This window comes from Uloborus diversus, chromosome 7 (assembly GCF_026930045.1).
Source record: "Uloborus diversus isolate 005 chromosome 7, Udiv.v.3.1, whole genome shotgun sequence".
NCBI lineage: Eukaryota > Metazoa > Arthropoda > Arachnida > Araneae > Uloboridae > Uloborus > Uloborus diversus.
The window spans coordinates 91,564,223-91,578,710 of NC_072737.1; the positions used below are offsets into that span (position 1 = coordinate 91,564,223).

The following is a 14,488-nucleotide window of genomic DNA, read 5'->3' on the forward strand; positions in this document are numbered from 1 at the left end:
CAATTTGCGTTCCGGTGCTTTGAAATGTTCGATTGGTTATATAATGATAGATGGAAGTCAAAAAGTAGGGAAAAAATCGTCTGCTTGTTCTTAACAAGAATTCTTCGTTGCAAGCACACCGAAGGCGATTCATTTTGAATAGTTGGTACAAAAAAGAACACTTAGAACACTCACCCGGTATTCGAATGGGTGCAGTAGATTCTTCCTCTCTCCAATAACCTGCCGCGGGTGTCTTCCGAAAACATGATGTGCCCCTTGCAGCAGTTCCTCCAGGTTCTCGATGTAGTCGATGGCATTGCGGAGAATTTCCACCTTGGGCAATCGCTGGTTTGGGTTGGGGCTGGTGCGGCGTTTCAGTGTCTCGAACGCCTCATTCACCTGTAGAGAAATAGCAGCGAGAATGTCAAACTTTTCAGAAGAGGTTTCTTCCATCAACTGTAAGTTATCGCCCTCAAATTGGGCTAAGGCAGAACTACAGGCGTATACTAATGGCCCAGTTAAAGAAATCAAGAGACTGTCGGTAAGGTAGGGAAAAAAAGTGGATCATTGGGTAAAATGAGTCATTTTCTAATTAGCTGAGTATGAACAAAAACAAAATTGAATTTTTTTAAATAAAATATTTTTTAGAATATCACTTAGTTTGTTGGCAACAGCTTTTAATACCAAATACGTGTTTTTCTTCAATATAGCAAGCATATTACAAACTTTGAAGCTGCTTTGCAAAACAGATGGTTTTTCAACTGCCTAAAATAGTTTGTGTTTTATTTAACGGCAGGATAAATTTGAAGTCTTTCCTCGCAAAAGAATTTGATCACATAAACTGATCTTTTTAGGAAATAAAATACTAAGATTTTTCTTTTTTATTTCTATCTTTTGTGTGAATGGGATAAAATGGGTCATATTTAGGCTTACAAACAAATACCGAGCAGCTCCGTTGAAACAACCAGAGATTACAACCCCGCCCTTGTTTGGGCCTCATTGGTCTGGAACAGTTGCAATTAAGCTGCAGGCAAATAATTTCATACATGAGCTAAGTATATCTTCAGACTGGCAGCTAACAATGGTTCAACACACTAGTGAGAGGTTTGCATGGCTTCATATCGCAAATTTAAAGATGAAAGTTAGGTTACAAATCTGCAAAAAATCCACCCGAAACCGGAGTCAAGAAGGCTTTCAAGCGATTTTTAAACATCTTTATATATTAATAGGCAAGCCGTTTTCTTTCGGTACCGATTCCTCCTCTGTTCGTGAACCGATTTCCTTCATTCTTTTTTTTTTTGTTTCGTAGCTATTGCCGCGTTTCAGTGTCATCAACAAATTTTTTTTAAAATCGAACGCTAATTAACGGAGATATTAATTAAAAACGCATTTTCGTCCTAAATGGCTCTTTCTACGCGAACGGACGGTCCATTTTTTTCGAATTTGATATGGCTGGAAAGGTCTTTAAAAAATACTCCTAACGAAGAAAAGGTCAGGGCGCCCAAGGTCCAATAACCTTAATCCACTAGAAAAAAAAGTTATAAGCATTTTTTAGTTAGCGCAACTCAAAAATTTTAATTTTATCTCTTTTCCATTGTTGAAATTCATTGTTGGAAGCGTGAAACATTAAGTTTTAATTGGTTTTTTAAACAGTTCTTTCTACATGAAAAATGCATTTTAGCGCTTCGAGCTTGGTATGGTTGGAAAGCTCGTGCAAAATACTATAAAACACGTTCTACCCGGTTTACCGTTCGAAAATGCCAATCCGCTAAAATGGCTAGAAAACGCGCTAGAAGCAATTAAAAATTAATGAAAATTCATTTTTATTTGCTTTTTCACGCGACATAGTTAGCGTGAAGAAATTGCTGGATAATATTGTGGTGTTGCCAATTCTCGCTTGAGCATAAAGAAATGAAATACTTGCATTTGTTTTTATTATTGAGGCTTTTTGGGTTACTACGGGCATTTAAAATGTTTTCTCTTTGATTATGTGTTCGCGATTTTAATATTTAAATGAATTATTTTACGGAGTGAGGGATGACTTCCAGTTCCAGCTCTCCCAATAATACCTGCATTTGCTATCACCACAAACAGATCTCTTGACTTACGTTCGACGAGCACGACCGGTAGCGACCGGTTAATTAAACACGTGACAGCAGATCACGTGCTCCATTCAACCAATCAACAGCTTAGAATGGTAACCGATGCGGTAACCGGTTGTTCATAGAACGCTGCGGTTAGTTACCGGTTACTTACCGGTAGACCGGTGAGGTTCGTCAAACGCAAGGAAGGTGAAACTTTTGATAAAATTGGCGTATTATTACGACGTCGAGTGCTTTCGCATGGACAATGGGGTTGTTTCCTTCAGTCAAAAGTAGTACTTTTTGTCACTGATATTGATAGAATAAGTAAAAAAAAAAATAAAAATAACAAGGACCCAGAAAATACTTTCATTTTCCCAACAGTCAAATTTTTTAATTAGCTTTTTAAAATGTCCGATCTTTCAAACAAGGCTTGGTCTTGATGACGTTACAAATGACGCATCTTTCTACCACGTTTCCACGTTATGATAATCAAGAAGCGAATTAAAATTGCGCTCTACGCTTTCTATCAACCAATACATATGAGTAAAGATGCGAATAAAATATTTTGCTCTGTGAATGGCAACACTGAATGGCATTTCATTTGTGATGTCATCGGCAGAAGCGTAAATAATGAAAGCGCACCGATTTAAGTAATTTTTTAAAAATATTAAACTCAAACAAATTGTTTAAAAAATGGTTCGATCTTATTTTTTTAAGCATGCTCTTTCAGAAAAAAATACTTTTAAAATTTTGGAAAAGACTCCATTATAGGTTGATGTTGCCGTGAGTAGAGTTCGTTCATTTGACTGTTGGAAATTTTAATTTAACGGCAAGATCATGCCTACTTTTACAAAGAATATTGTTTGTACAGAAGTTTTACGTAAGGGAGTTTTGCAGCATCATTTCATTCAGAACGACTTCTATTATGGGGTTGTTTCCTTCAGTCAAAAGTAGTACTTTTTGTCACTGGAATTGATAGAATAAGCAAATAAATAATAAATAATAACATGGACCCAGAAAATACTTTCATTTTCCTAACATTTATTTTTTAATTAGCTTTTTAAAATGTCCGATCTTTCAAACAAGGCGTGGTCTTGATGACTTCACACATGACACTCTTTGGCGCATCTTTCTACCACGTTTCCACGTTATGATAATCAAGAAGCGAATTAAAATTGCGCTCTACGCTTGCTACCAACCATATCGTTGCCAATACGCGTGAGTAAAGATGAGAATAAAATATTTTGCTCTGTAAATGACAACACTGAATGGCATTTCATTTGTGATGTCATCTACACAAGCGTAAACAATGAAAGCGCACCGATTTAAGTAATTTTTAAAAAATATTAAACTTAAACAAATTATTTAAAGAATTGTTAGATCCTCTGTTTTTAAGCATGCTCTTTCAAAAAAAAAAAAAAAAAAAAAATACTTTTAAAATTTTGGAAAAGACTCCATTGTTAAATTGGCGAACTTTATCCATTTTGGCACCAATGCCAGGGCGAGAAATATTTTTCTTTTGCATTCTTAAAAAAGTAGTACAGAAATGTCTATTTGTAACAATTTTTAATGTAGCAAGTAGGATTCGTTCATTTGACTGTTTGGAATTTAATAATTCTAACGGCAGAGGTCAAGGCAACTTACTCAATAATATTAATCTTATTAAAAGAAGCATTGTTCATGCAGACGTTTTACGTATAATCTGAGTTTTGCAGGATCATTTCATTCGGGAAGATTTCGATAATTGTTAAATTGGCGGGCGCTCTTCACCTATTGGCGTCAAATTTTTGACACCAATTGCAGCTCGAGAAATGTTTTTACTTTGCATACGAAAACAAAGAGTAGGGAAACTTACATTTGCATACGGTTGCCACAAAATAGGGGCAGTCCACGAATGGAGTCCCGCTTTAAGGTGAGGTTTACGATATAGTAACAGTTTGTGACAAGGGAGAGGAAAGACATGACAAGAGGGGCATACAATGGGTAGAATGTGACAACAAGCTTTTTTTTTAATAGGAACGTTTATTGAAAACAGAGTGACATGTGACTAAGGGAAGAGGGAGTATGGTGAAGTGCAAAATTTGTGACAAAAGGGGGAGAGGGTCGAAAGTGTTAAAAGGTGTGACTTCAGTTGTACACCGCCCTTAACCATAATTAAATCTCAAAGACGACCTTTTTTTTAAAATTGCACTTTTTTTGCGACGTCCAGTGTTTTCGAATGGACAGTTATATGTTGCCACGAGTAGAGTTCGTGCATTTCATACTTGGAAATTAATATTTCTAAGGCCGATGTCAAAGCAAATTACTCAATAATAGTAGAAGTTTTATAAGTAATATTGTTCACGCAGAAGTTTTACGTATAAACTGAGTTTTGCTGCTTCATTCCATTCTAAAATTGGATGATTGGCGATTTTTATCCATTGGCGTCAATTTTTTTGTTTCCAATGAAAGCGCGAAAAATGTTTTTCCTTTGTATACGTAAACAAAGAGGAGGGAAATGTCGATTTGCATCGGGTGAGCACAAAACAACATGGTATCCAAAATAAAATTATTTAAGCTCGGAATTTGACGGCTACACAAATTTCTTGATGGGGTTGTTTTCTTCAGTTAAAAGTACTACTTTTAGTCAATGAAATTGATAGAATAAGCAAAAGAAATAACGTGGAGCCAGAAAAAACTTTTATTTTTTTCAACAGTTAGTTTTTATTATTTTTTTTAAATGTTTGATTTTGGAAATAAAGCGTGGTCTTTATGACGTTACAAGTTATGTACTTTGGCACGCTACTCCATAGCTGAGCAAAATTTTTAAGCTTTGCTGTCAACCATGTTTCCAGGTTATGATAATTTGCGCTGTGCGTAATGACATCAGTGAATGGCATTTCATTGCTTTTGATGCCATGTGCAGAAGCGTAAAAAATAAATTTCAATTTGCGCATCGATTAAAATAATAATTAAAACACATTAATTTTTTTAAAATTATTTAAAAATTGTTAAAACCCTTGTTTTTAAGCATGCTCTTTCAGAAAAAAATACTTTAAAAATTTTTGGAAACGACCCCATTGCCAAAATATCCTCTTTCATCCATTTATTTTGAGATTAACAGACAAAAAGCAAAATTGAAATAAATTATTACTGTTTGTTATTTTGCGTACATATTAATAATTGTATGCTTCCAGATATGCAGTAAACATGAGTAAGAGTAGAAATTAAAATGTTAGAAATAGTTAAATTCATACAAGTTTTCTCAAATATTCATTTATGAATATGGTCGAATTTCGACCACTGGGCGAACACTAGTATCAGTTACTGCATAAACATTAGTGCACCCAAAGACTAATTTCGCCCTTGTTTCAGATTAGGCACTTATTAAGAAAAGGCATAATTAAGCTGCAGGCAAGTATTTTCATATAGACGCTGGATATATCTTCACACTGCTAGCTAAAAATATTTTAGCACGCCAACGACTGGTATGTGTTCGAGGCAACTGCTGAGCGACTCACCACAGGATTTCTGGTCCCGCCAATATAACTAGCACAAACCCCGTACAAACACGGTAGGCCTTCATGGTATCGGACCACAAGCCTGGCATCCTCCTATCGTAAGTCCAATGCGCTAACCACTAGTCTTTCTTCGGCCCATTTTTTTGAATTCAAGAAACACTATAAATGAATGTTCGACCACTGCCTGTACAATCCTGCTTACTTTTCTGAGGCGCCTCCTCTCCCGCATGGTGGCTGCTTTTCTCCTGTCGATGGCAACAGTCTTTCGCTTGCAAGCTTTGCAGGCCCAGAGGAGGCAAGGCCTCGGCCCATGCGCCCCACGGGGCACCGACGAGGGTGGGGCCAGAACGTGGGGCTCCTCCGCATCTACCTCTTCCTCCTCCTCCTCCTCTTCTTCCTCCTCTCCCTCCTCGCTCGATTGGCTGGTAGCGCTGGGAAGACTTCTTATCGGACGGTAACTGCAAAGAAGGGAAGTTAAATCTTATCCGGAACAAGTATTGTTAAAAAAAAAAAAAATGAATGCGTGTACTCTAGAGTGGTTCAAAAAAAAAACCTTTTTTTCAGCTAGAGTCCAGGATATTCCTTTTTTTTTTTTACTCAAATTTTAAGAATGTGCTCAATGACCCGTCAATTTAGCATTAGTCTTAGAACAGAAAATGTCACAAATTTAGAAGCATTTAAACTCCTCAGCTGTTTTTTTCTAAATTATTTTATTGCAATGTATATGCATATTACTCGTGTATATTATAATATGTAGCATTGTTTTTCAGTTCAATGTATTTTTTTAACCCCCTCCCCATACATATGAAGTTTGGGGGAGGGAGTTGATCACCCTCTTTCAGTTGAAATGGGAAGCTAAAATTTTTCCAGCATACTACTGTCCACAAGTCTAAAAATATTGAGGGGTGTCCTCTTATCTAGGAGAAACTTTTTTTACATGTATTTTTGAACCACCCTCGTGTACTCATGTATGCGAATTAAAAGTTGAGTCTTAAATTCATATATATACTAGAGGACCCGACAGACGTTGTTCTGTTCAGACTTTGTAAATTGAAAAGTTAAAAAAATTTCAATAAACTATCAAGTGTTTGAACTGTTTTGTTGAAAAAAATAAGTAAAAAGAAAATGTTTTAAGTTGCGTGGTGTCAGTTTGCGTGTATTTATTACAACTTGATTTGTTTAATGCCCACACAGCAGTTGTTTTATTAACTATTTTTTTACCCGTACTTGATCGTTTGTTCCTTCAGCCATACTCAAAGGATAAAAAGCGTTTTCATATATTAAGTGTAAAAATTTAACTGTCCATCTAGAACAAACGGGAAATCCCGCTGCAACATCCCCCAAATGAAAAATAATAAAACAATCAAAAGGATATCGTTTAAAAAAAATGATAAAGGTAAAAACAGTTCTCTGAATAAGTGAAAATCACTCATCCCCCCCCCCTTTCCCAATGTAAAATAAACATATTTTTCAACTAAAATGACTAAAAACTCTTAAAAACCAAAAGCAATTCTTTGCAATTTGAAATATTTCGCCGAATAAACAAAAAATACAATAAATTACGTTAACAGTAGCTTTAATATTTATATTACTTTGAAAATTTGAGATGCATTTGAATAAAAGTTTTGCTCAACAATGGTCTGATCAGCAATGAATTTCTAATTGAAGGCTCATCTACATTTTGGCATAAATTAGTTAAAAACAATTATATTTCATGTTCTAATTACCTTGGAACATTGGAACAAATTTTGTCTGATGCAGAAAAATTAAAGGTTTTTGTAGATATTTTTAAATAATTTTTGCGAGCATTTTTTAATGTATTTTTTTTAATTTTTCCTTTTTCACATTGTTGGATTTATGCCAAAATATTGATTAAAATTGGAGGAAACTAACAATTAAAAGAGTTAATTAATTTGATTATAGAATATTGCATTGTCACCGGGTCTGAGGTCGTGTGCCAAATTTCAAAAGAGTCCGATCGCAGGAAGTGAGCGAAATTTGAACTGCAAGATTCCGTTACAAGATACATACATACAGGTGAAGCTAATAAAAGCGTGTTAAAAAACAAATGATCACGCAACTCTATTGTTTATAGCCAAAGTCGCCAAGTCACCACGTTACTGTAATCCAGCCAGTAACCGGGTCGCGGCGATAAATATTTCATTCTGCCAACCCGCTACCTTACCTTGGCGACGGAGCAATTTTGGTAACCCTACACCAAAGCTGATTTGCTATTCGTTTGGCCAATCAGCCATTTCAGAATTCACCTTTACAAAATAGTAATTTATTTGTTTAATAAATCCTTTTTTTTTTCTTTTAATTCCATAGAATAATATTTTAAATTTTCACAAAGGTGATTTTTTTCTGAAAATTGGCAACATATTGTGTTTTTTCAAATTTTAGATCTTCGAAACATTTTATAAAATTTACATCGCGAAATGTTTGTCACTTTTAACTCTTTTAAGTTTTAGATTTAAAAATTAGTTATTCATACATTTTTGGAATGTGTTCGCAGTAAGTTATTTCCTTCATGTTTTATTGTTCTATCTGAAATTTAAAATTTAGTAATTATCGTAATCACTCATTCAGTAAGTTAGAATTCTAATTTTAGTTATGATAACGTTCTCTGAATGAATATTTTTATATTATTTAACTTATTTAGTAGATCGTTTTAAGTCTTAATTAAACAGTAAGTATTTTCAATGGTTTTTTCTCAGTTTATTTCAGACTAATGTCGTGTTCTATCCAACATTTACTGTTGTTAAATTTCGATAAAAATTTATGTTTCATTTTAATGTTCCTTAGCAAATTAAACATGTTAATAGAAAGTAACACCATCTCCGTCATGAACCTTTTCATTCACATACATCATTCATGATATTTTATTTCTTTTCCTACAGAAAAAAATGAGTTCAATATTACTGCAATGGGAAAGTAAAGAGCAGTATCGGCAAATTTTTATTTAAATTTTTTTTCGCATTTTTGTTATGGGTTGCATTTTAGTCATCTTGTACAAGCTTGCTTACTTGCTTTCCACTGAAAAAACAAAGAGATCAAATTCCATCATTTCGCTATTGTTAGTATCGAATCTCAAAACACGTTTCTTTGTATGTCTCAAATATCCATCTCTGTAGATACTGCGCTTTATCTTCCCACGTTTAAGTTAACATCTTGAAAAAAGTTACCTCTCATTTGTCTTTTCTACAATTTTTATTTCAAAGTAAGAAAAATAATATAGTTCTATAAAAAAAAATAGGCCTTATCATTTGTTTCTTTCCATATTTTGCAATATTTTAAAAAGGAAAAAAGAATTTTAATGCCTTTTTTTTTTCTTTACGATTGCAATCAGAGAAAGAAAAAGGTTAATAAACAGTTGTAGTTACTAAGGTGATAGTTTGAGCAATCCGAAGTTCCGCCCCTTATCTTTGGGTCAACACTCATTGGATGATTTCTTTTGTTTACATTGTAGTACTTTGTTTACATTGAGTCGTAGGTGCCAAATTTGGCAGTTTTTGAAAAATTACGCCAACGCGACCCGGTTACTGTAATTCTACCAAAAGCCTTATGGTGACAAACGTCCGCACAGAAGATTTTTATATATTAAGATTTTTTCCAGGGCTATGGAGTCGGAGTCGAACTGATTTTGGGGTAAAGGAGTCGGAGTCGTTCGAAAACATGCCGACTCCGACTCCGGGATTTTTATTTCTTTAATTTTCACCGACTCGCCTTGCATTTTTTAAAAAACTGACTACCTACTAACTTGATAACATGTTACTAATAAGAAAATGCTTGTCATTGTGGCAACCAGCTAGCTTGATTGTTTATCGAGCTTTCTGTAACAGCTACCTACGCCGTCTCCCAGTTTGCATATTTTTTAATTTTATTTAAGTGATAGCAACTGTCAGCAAACGATTTTGTTGGTTAACATTCCCTAAGTAATCACTTTCAAATAAAAATAATAATATATTTTTTACCTCGATCTTAGCTATAAAATAGTTAAAAGGATATATGAATCGCTTGAGCAAGTCGGGAAACTTCTAAGGGTGCTTGATAAATTCAAATAAGTGTTGGCTTGGCCCGAAAGCGCAAATCCAAAAGATCCGATAAAATATATATATATTTTTTTTAATCTAAAGACTTTATCTAAGAAAGCTTGGTTATCTCTAAAAAGTTCAAAATGAAATCAGTACATGATTTCTTGGTTACAATACTCAATAATTAAAGTTAATCCTAAAATCTTCTTATTAAGGTTAAGTCGAAAGCTGGCAATAAAACTAAAATTAAAAATTGAGCCAAGAAATGTAGCTATAGTAAAAGCTATTTGTACAAAGCTGTATACCGCCGCATTTTGCGTAAAATTTGCTCCAGACGTACATGAACCCGATTTCTACCCGCAATATAGTGCAATATTTTCGTTGAAATTTTCAAGATGAAATTTAAGGTTTAGGTGGATATTATTGGGGAAATTTGTTAGAATTAAAGTATTTCAATTTTTATACAATCTGAAATTAAGTTGAGGCGGTATCCACCAGATGGGTTTCCCCCGTAAGGGGGGAGGACTTCCCCTGTCAAGAAAAGTTTTTTTGACTAAGAAAAAAAAAAAAAAAAAAAAAAAAACCCTCAGGTTACAGCTTTAAAAAATTGGAAGCACAGGATTTGATCAACATCTTTAAGTTAAACACTAAAGGGGAACAAATTAATAATATTCAATTTTTTAAAAAAATGGGATTTTTAAGTATTTTTAAATAATTTTACTTCAGAAATCGCAACTTTGGATAATTTGAATTTCTGACGTTATATACATCTTAGGTTTACAATAAAATACAACGCGAAAATTTCATAAAAAGGAATTAATATTTCAATCTCTGTTTACGGGTCCCCCCCCCTCTTCCCATGAGGAAGGAAAATTTGGGGGGGAAAAAATAAATAATAAAAAAAAATCGGAGTTATAGTCGGAGTCAGAAGTTTTTCTTCCAACTCCGCAGCCCTGATTTTTTCTGAACTTTTGCGTGAGTTTTTAGTGAGAATGATTGTGTACTTCTGTAGCTGGGAGGTAGGGCCGTGGTGGCCTGGACTTGTGACCGGAGGGACTTGGGTTCGATCCTAGCCGGTCGAAGATCCACCGCCTTCGTTAATGGTTACTGGGGGACGCTAAACATGCTCGTGGTCACAAATACCACCAAATGAAACGATACCATTGGGGGTGCTGGACTAGGGATTGCTCGACTCCTGGTCTGAATCAAAAAATCAAAGCTGTCTTCAGGGTTCCATCCAACTGGCTAAAGCACAAGCAGTGGGTAGGAAAATATACCAGGGAGATAAATGACATTATGTGGCTTTTTTTTTTCTAAATCGGAATTTAAAAATAATCTTACTCAACTTTTTAAATTATATTCAGAGGCATGGAACACTAAGATTTGATCAACATAATTTCAGTTTGAAACCCCATAATGACTATCTAGTCATAGAAACCAACACAAAAGAAACTAGTATGTTGTGGCCATCACGAAACTTTCTTCTATATTTTTCCTTTTTCTGATCCCTCCCCATGCTTGACGAGGAAGCAATATTCCCAACAAAAAAAAAAATTACACATGCAAAAACTTGACGACCATCCCGATGTCTGAATTATTGCAAAAGCAAAGCAAAGAGCGAAAATTGAAAGTTATTTTAAAAGCCTTGCTTGAATTAATTACAAATATTTTATTTGTTAACAAACATAAGATGGCAACAGTTAAAAATTTTAAATCATTGAGATAATATTTCCGATCATTTCCATACAATTAAAATCACGAGAAATACGCAGACGACAATCTATTACGATTTATCTTTCTTATTGTTGCATTAATAAAGCTATTTTTATTCGCAAAAAAAAATAAAAAAAAAATCAACACCTCTTGGAGCGATTGGCGTCAAAATTGAACCAAAGCCTGTTTACATATGGATTAACATATATTCCAAATTTCAACCAGAACGTAGCATTGCTTCTTGAGATAGGGCACTCACAATGGAAAACTAGTATGTTGTGGCCATCACGAAACTTTCTTCTATATTTTTCCTTTTTCTGATCCCTCCCCATGCTTGACGAGGAAGCAATATTCCTAACAGAAACAAAATTACACATGCAAAAACTTGACCACCATCCCAATGTCTGAATTATTGTAAAAACAAAACAAAGAGCGAAAATCGAAAGTTACTTTAAAAGCCTTACTTGAATTAATTACAAATATTTTATTTGTTAACAAACATAAGATGGCAACAGTTAAAAATTTTAAATCATTGAGATAATATTTCCTATCATTTCCATACAATTAAAATCACGAGAAATACGCAGAAGACAATCTATTACGATTTATCTTTCTTATTGTTGCATTAATAAAACTATTTTTATTCGCAAAAAAAAAAAAAATCAACACCTCTTGGAGCGATTGGAGTCAAAATTGAACCAAAGCCTGTTTACGTATGGATTCACATATTTTCCAAATTTCAACCAGAACGTAGCATTACTTCTTGAGATAGGGCACTCACAATGGAAAAAAAGAACGGGCGATTGCGCTACCCCCTTTTTAGCTGTTGACACCAAAATAAAATCAGCTCTTATACCCACTAAGGGCTACTTGTCAAAAAATTTTTGTTTGATTCCGTTCGTTATTTCTTGAGATACAGCAGTCACAATTGACGACAAAAAACGTTCTATAGCTCAACCCCCCCTTTGAGTTATTGACACCAAAATTGAATCAGCACCTGCTCCTGTTAATGGCAACATATGGACCAAATTTTGTTTGATTCCGCCAGTTACTTCCTGAGGAATAGCAAGCACGCGTAACTCAAAAAACGTCCCATTGCTCCACCCCCCTTGGAGGAATTCGTGCCAAAAACCAATGGGCACAAGTTCACATACGGGCACATATGTGTACCAAATTTCGTTCGATTTCATGCGGTAGTTTTTGCTGTAGAGCGGCCACAAAAAACTGGTCACACACAGACGTGACACACATACATACACACACACATACATACATACACACACACATACATACATACACACACACACACACATACATACATACACACACACACACACACACACACAGACAGACATTTTCCAAAAATAGTCGAAATGAACTCAGCACACCTCAAAACGTTCGAATCCGTCAAAATTCGAAATTTGAAAATTTGCACGAATCCAATACTTTCTTCTATATATTAGATATAGAAGAAAGTAAAAAGAACGGGCGATTGCGCTACCCCCTTTTTAGCTGTTGACACCAAAATAAAATCAGCTTTTATACCCACTAAGGGCTACTTGTCGATAAATTTTTCTTTCATTCCGTTCATTATTTCTTGAGATACAGCAGTCACAATTGACGACAAAAAAACGTTCTATAGCTCAACCCCCCTTTGAGTTATTGACACCAAAATTGAATCAGCACCTGCCCCTGTTAATGGCAACATATGGACCAAATTTTGTTTGATTCCGCCAGTTACTTCCTGAGGAATAGCAAGCACGCGTAACTCAAAAAACGTCTCATTGCTCCACCCCCCTTGGAGGAATTCGCGCCAAAAACCAATGGGCACAAGTTCACATAGGGGCACATATGTGTACCAAATTTCGTTCGATTTCATGCGGTAGTTTTTGCTGTAGAGCGGCCACAAAAAACTGGTCACACACAGACGTGACACACACACACATACACACACACAGACAGACAGACATTTTCCAAAAATAGTCGAAATGGACTCAGCACAACTCAAAACGTTCGAATCCGTCAAAATTCGAAATTCGAAAATTTGCACGAATCCAATACTTTCTTCTATATATTAGATATAGAAGAAAGTAAAAATTGAAACTAGTCTCCTGGATAATTTTGTTTTTGGGACTTTTAACTCCAAGATACAGAATTTCAACATGCAAAGGAATTTGTGCACGCAATACACGGCATCATGAAATAAGTTTTCAACTGAGAACCGAGTTTTAAATCTCTTTAAAAGTTTTTTACAGGAGCTGTAATTTCACACACTGTAAATTCCATTTTGATTGCTCATCGACCAGTTTAGCCTTCATGAGGCTTGTGAGATGTTTTACGCATGCACGACAAATCAATATGCAAATATTTTTAAAAGTTTATTTATTTATTTATTTATTTTTTTGCGTGTTATAAGACGTTGTTCCGACATTTTTTCTTTCCGTGGATGCATTTCAATTTAAAAACTCAGTTTTTTTTAAAATAAATATAACACACATTGCTCTATTTTAACAATCGAAAGTTGAAAATTTATTGTATTGAATATTTCCTGTCGTTCTTTAATTTTCCTAACTTCGAAGGCACTCACAATATAATCTTGAAAAAATATATATGTGAAGAAATAGTTTTGCCTCACATATGTATTTATTTATATGTACTAAAAAATGCTAAGTTGGATAGTTTGCACCAGAAGTACAGGGTCAGGCATATCAACCTCCCCTATTTGGAGAGGGCACTGGATGAGATGTGGTAGGGGCACAGTGGTGGAAGTGGTAACGATCGATTGCAGCAGAAATGCCATTTGGAATAGTTACAATGGTGTGGCGCATTGAGCATCGTCGTGTGTTGCGGAGGAATACAGGGTAGGGTGCATCATACGCCCCATCAATTTTTTTCTCGTTTACAAATGCTTTGTCCCTAAGCTACTTTTGTTCTACATACAAAATTAATAATTTGTGTGAAATATTTCCCACTTTGAACAATATCTATGTGTGCCACCTGACAATTGAAAGTTATGAAAACTCAGAAAAATAACACATTAAGCAATTTTTTGTATTTATTTAATTATTGAAAGAAATATTTGATTTATTGAAGCCAATTTATTGTATATTTCATAATATTACTTTGAATTCTAAATCTAACTTCAAAATTAAAAATAAAAACCAGGAATCAATGCCAA

At 34.6% G+C, this 14,488-nt stretch overlaps 1 protein-coding gene across 1 annotated transcript in view; it reads right to left on the bottom strand.

The window, feature by feature from the left end:
• LOC129226790 (transcription factor SUM-1-like) overlaps window positions 1-14,488 on the bottom strand; it is a 123,664-nt gene that overhangs the window by 89,166 nt on the left and 20,010 nt on the right. Inside the window, exons 3-4 of the mRNA XM_054861418.1 lie at window positions 5,766-6,021; window positions 175-378 (exon numbers count right to left, since the gene is read on the bottom strand). Of these exons, the coding sequence (XP_054717393.1) occupies window positions 175-378; window positions 5,766-6,021 (460 nt within the window). The remainder of the gene's footprint in view (window positions 1-174; window positions 379-5,765; window positions 6,022-14,488) is intronic.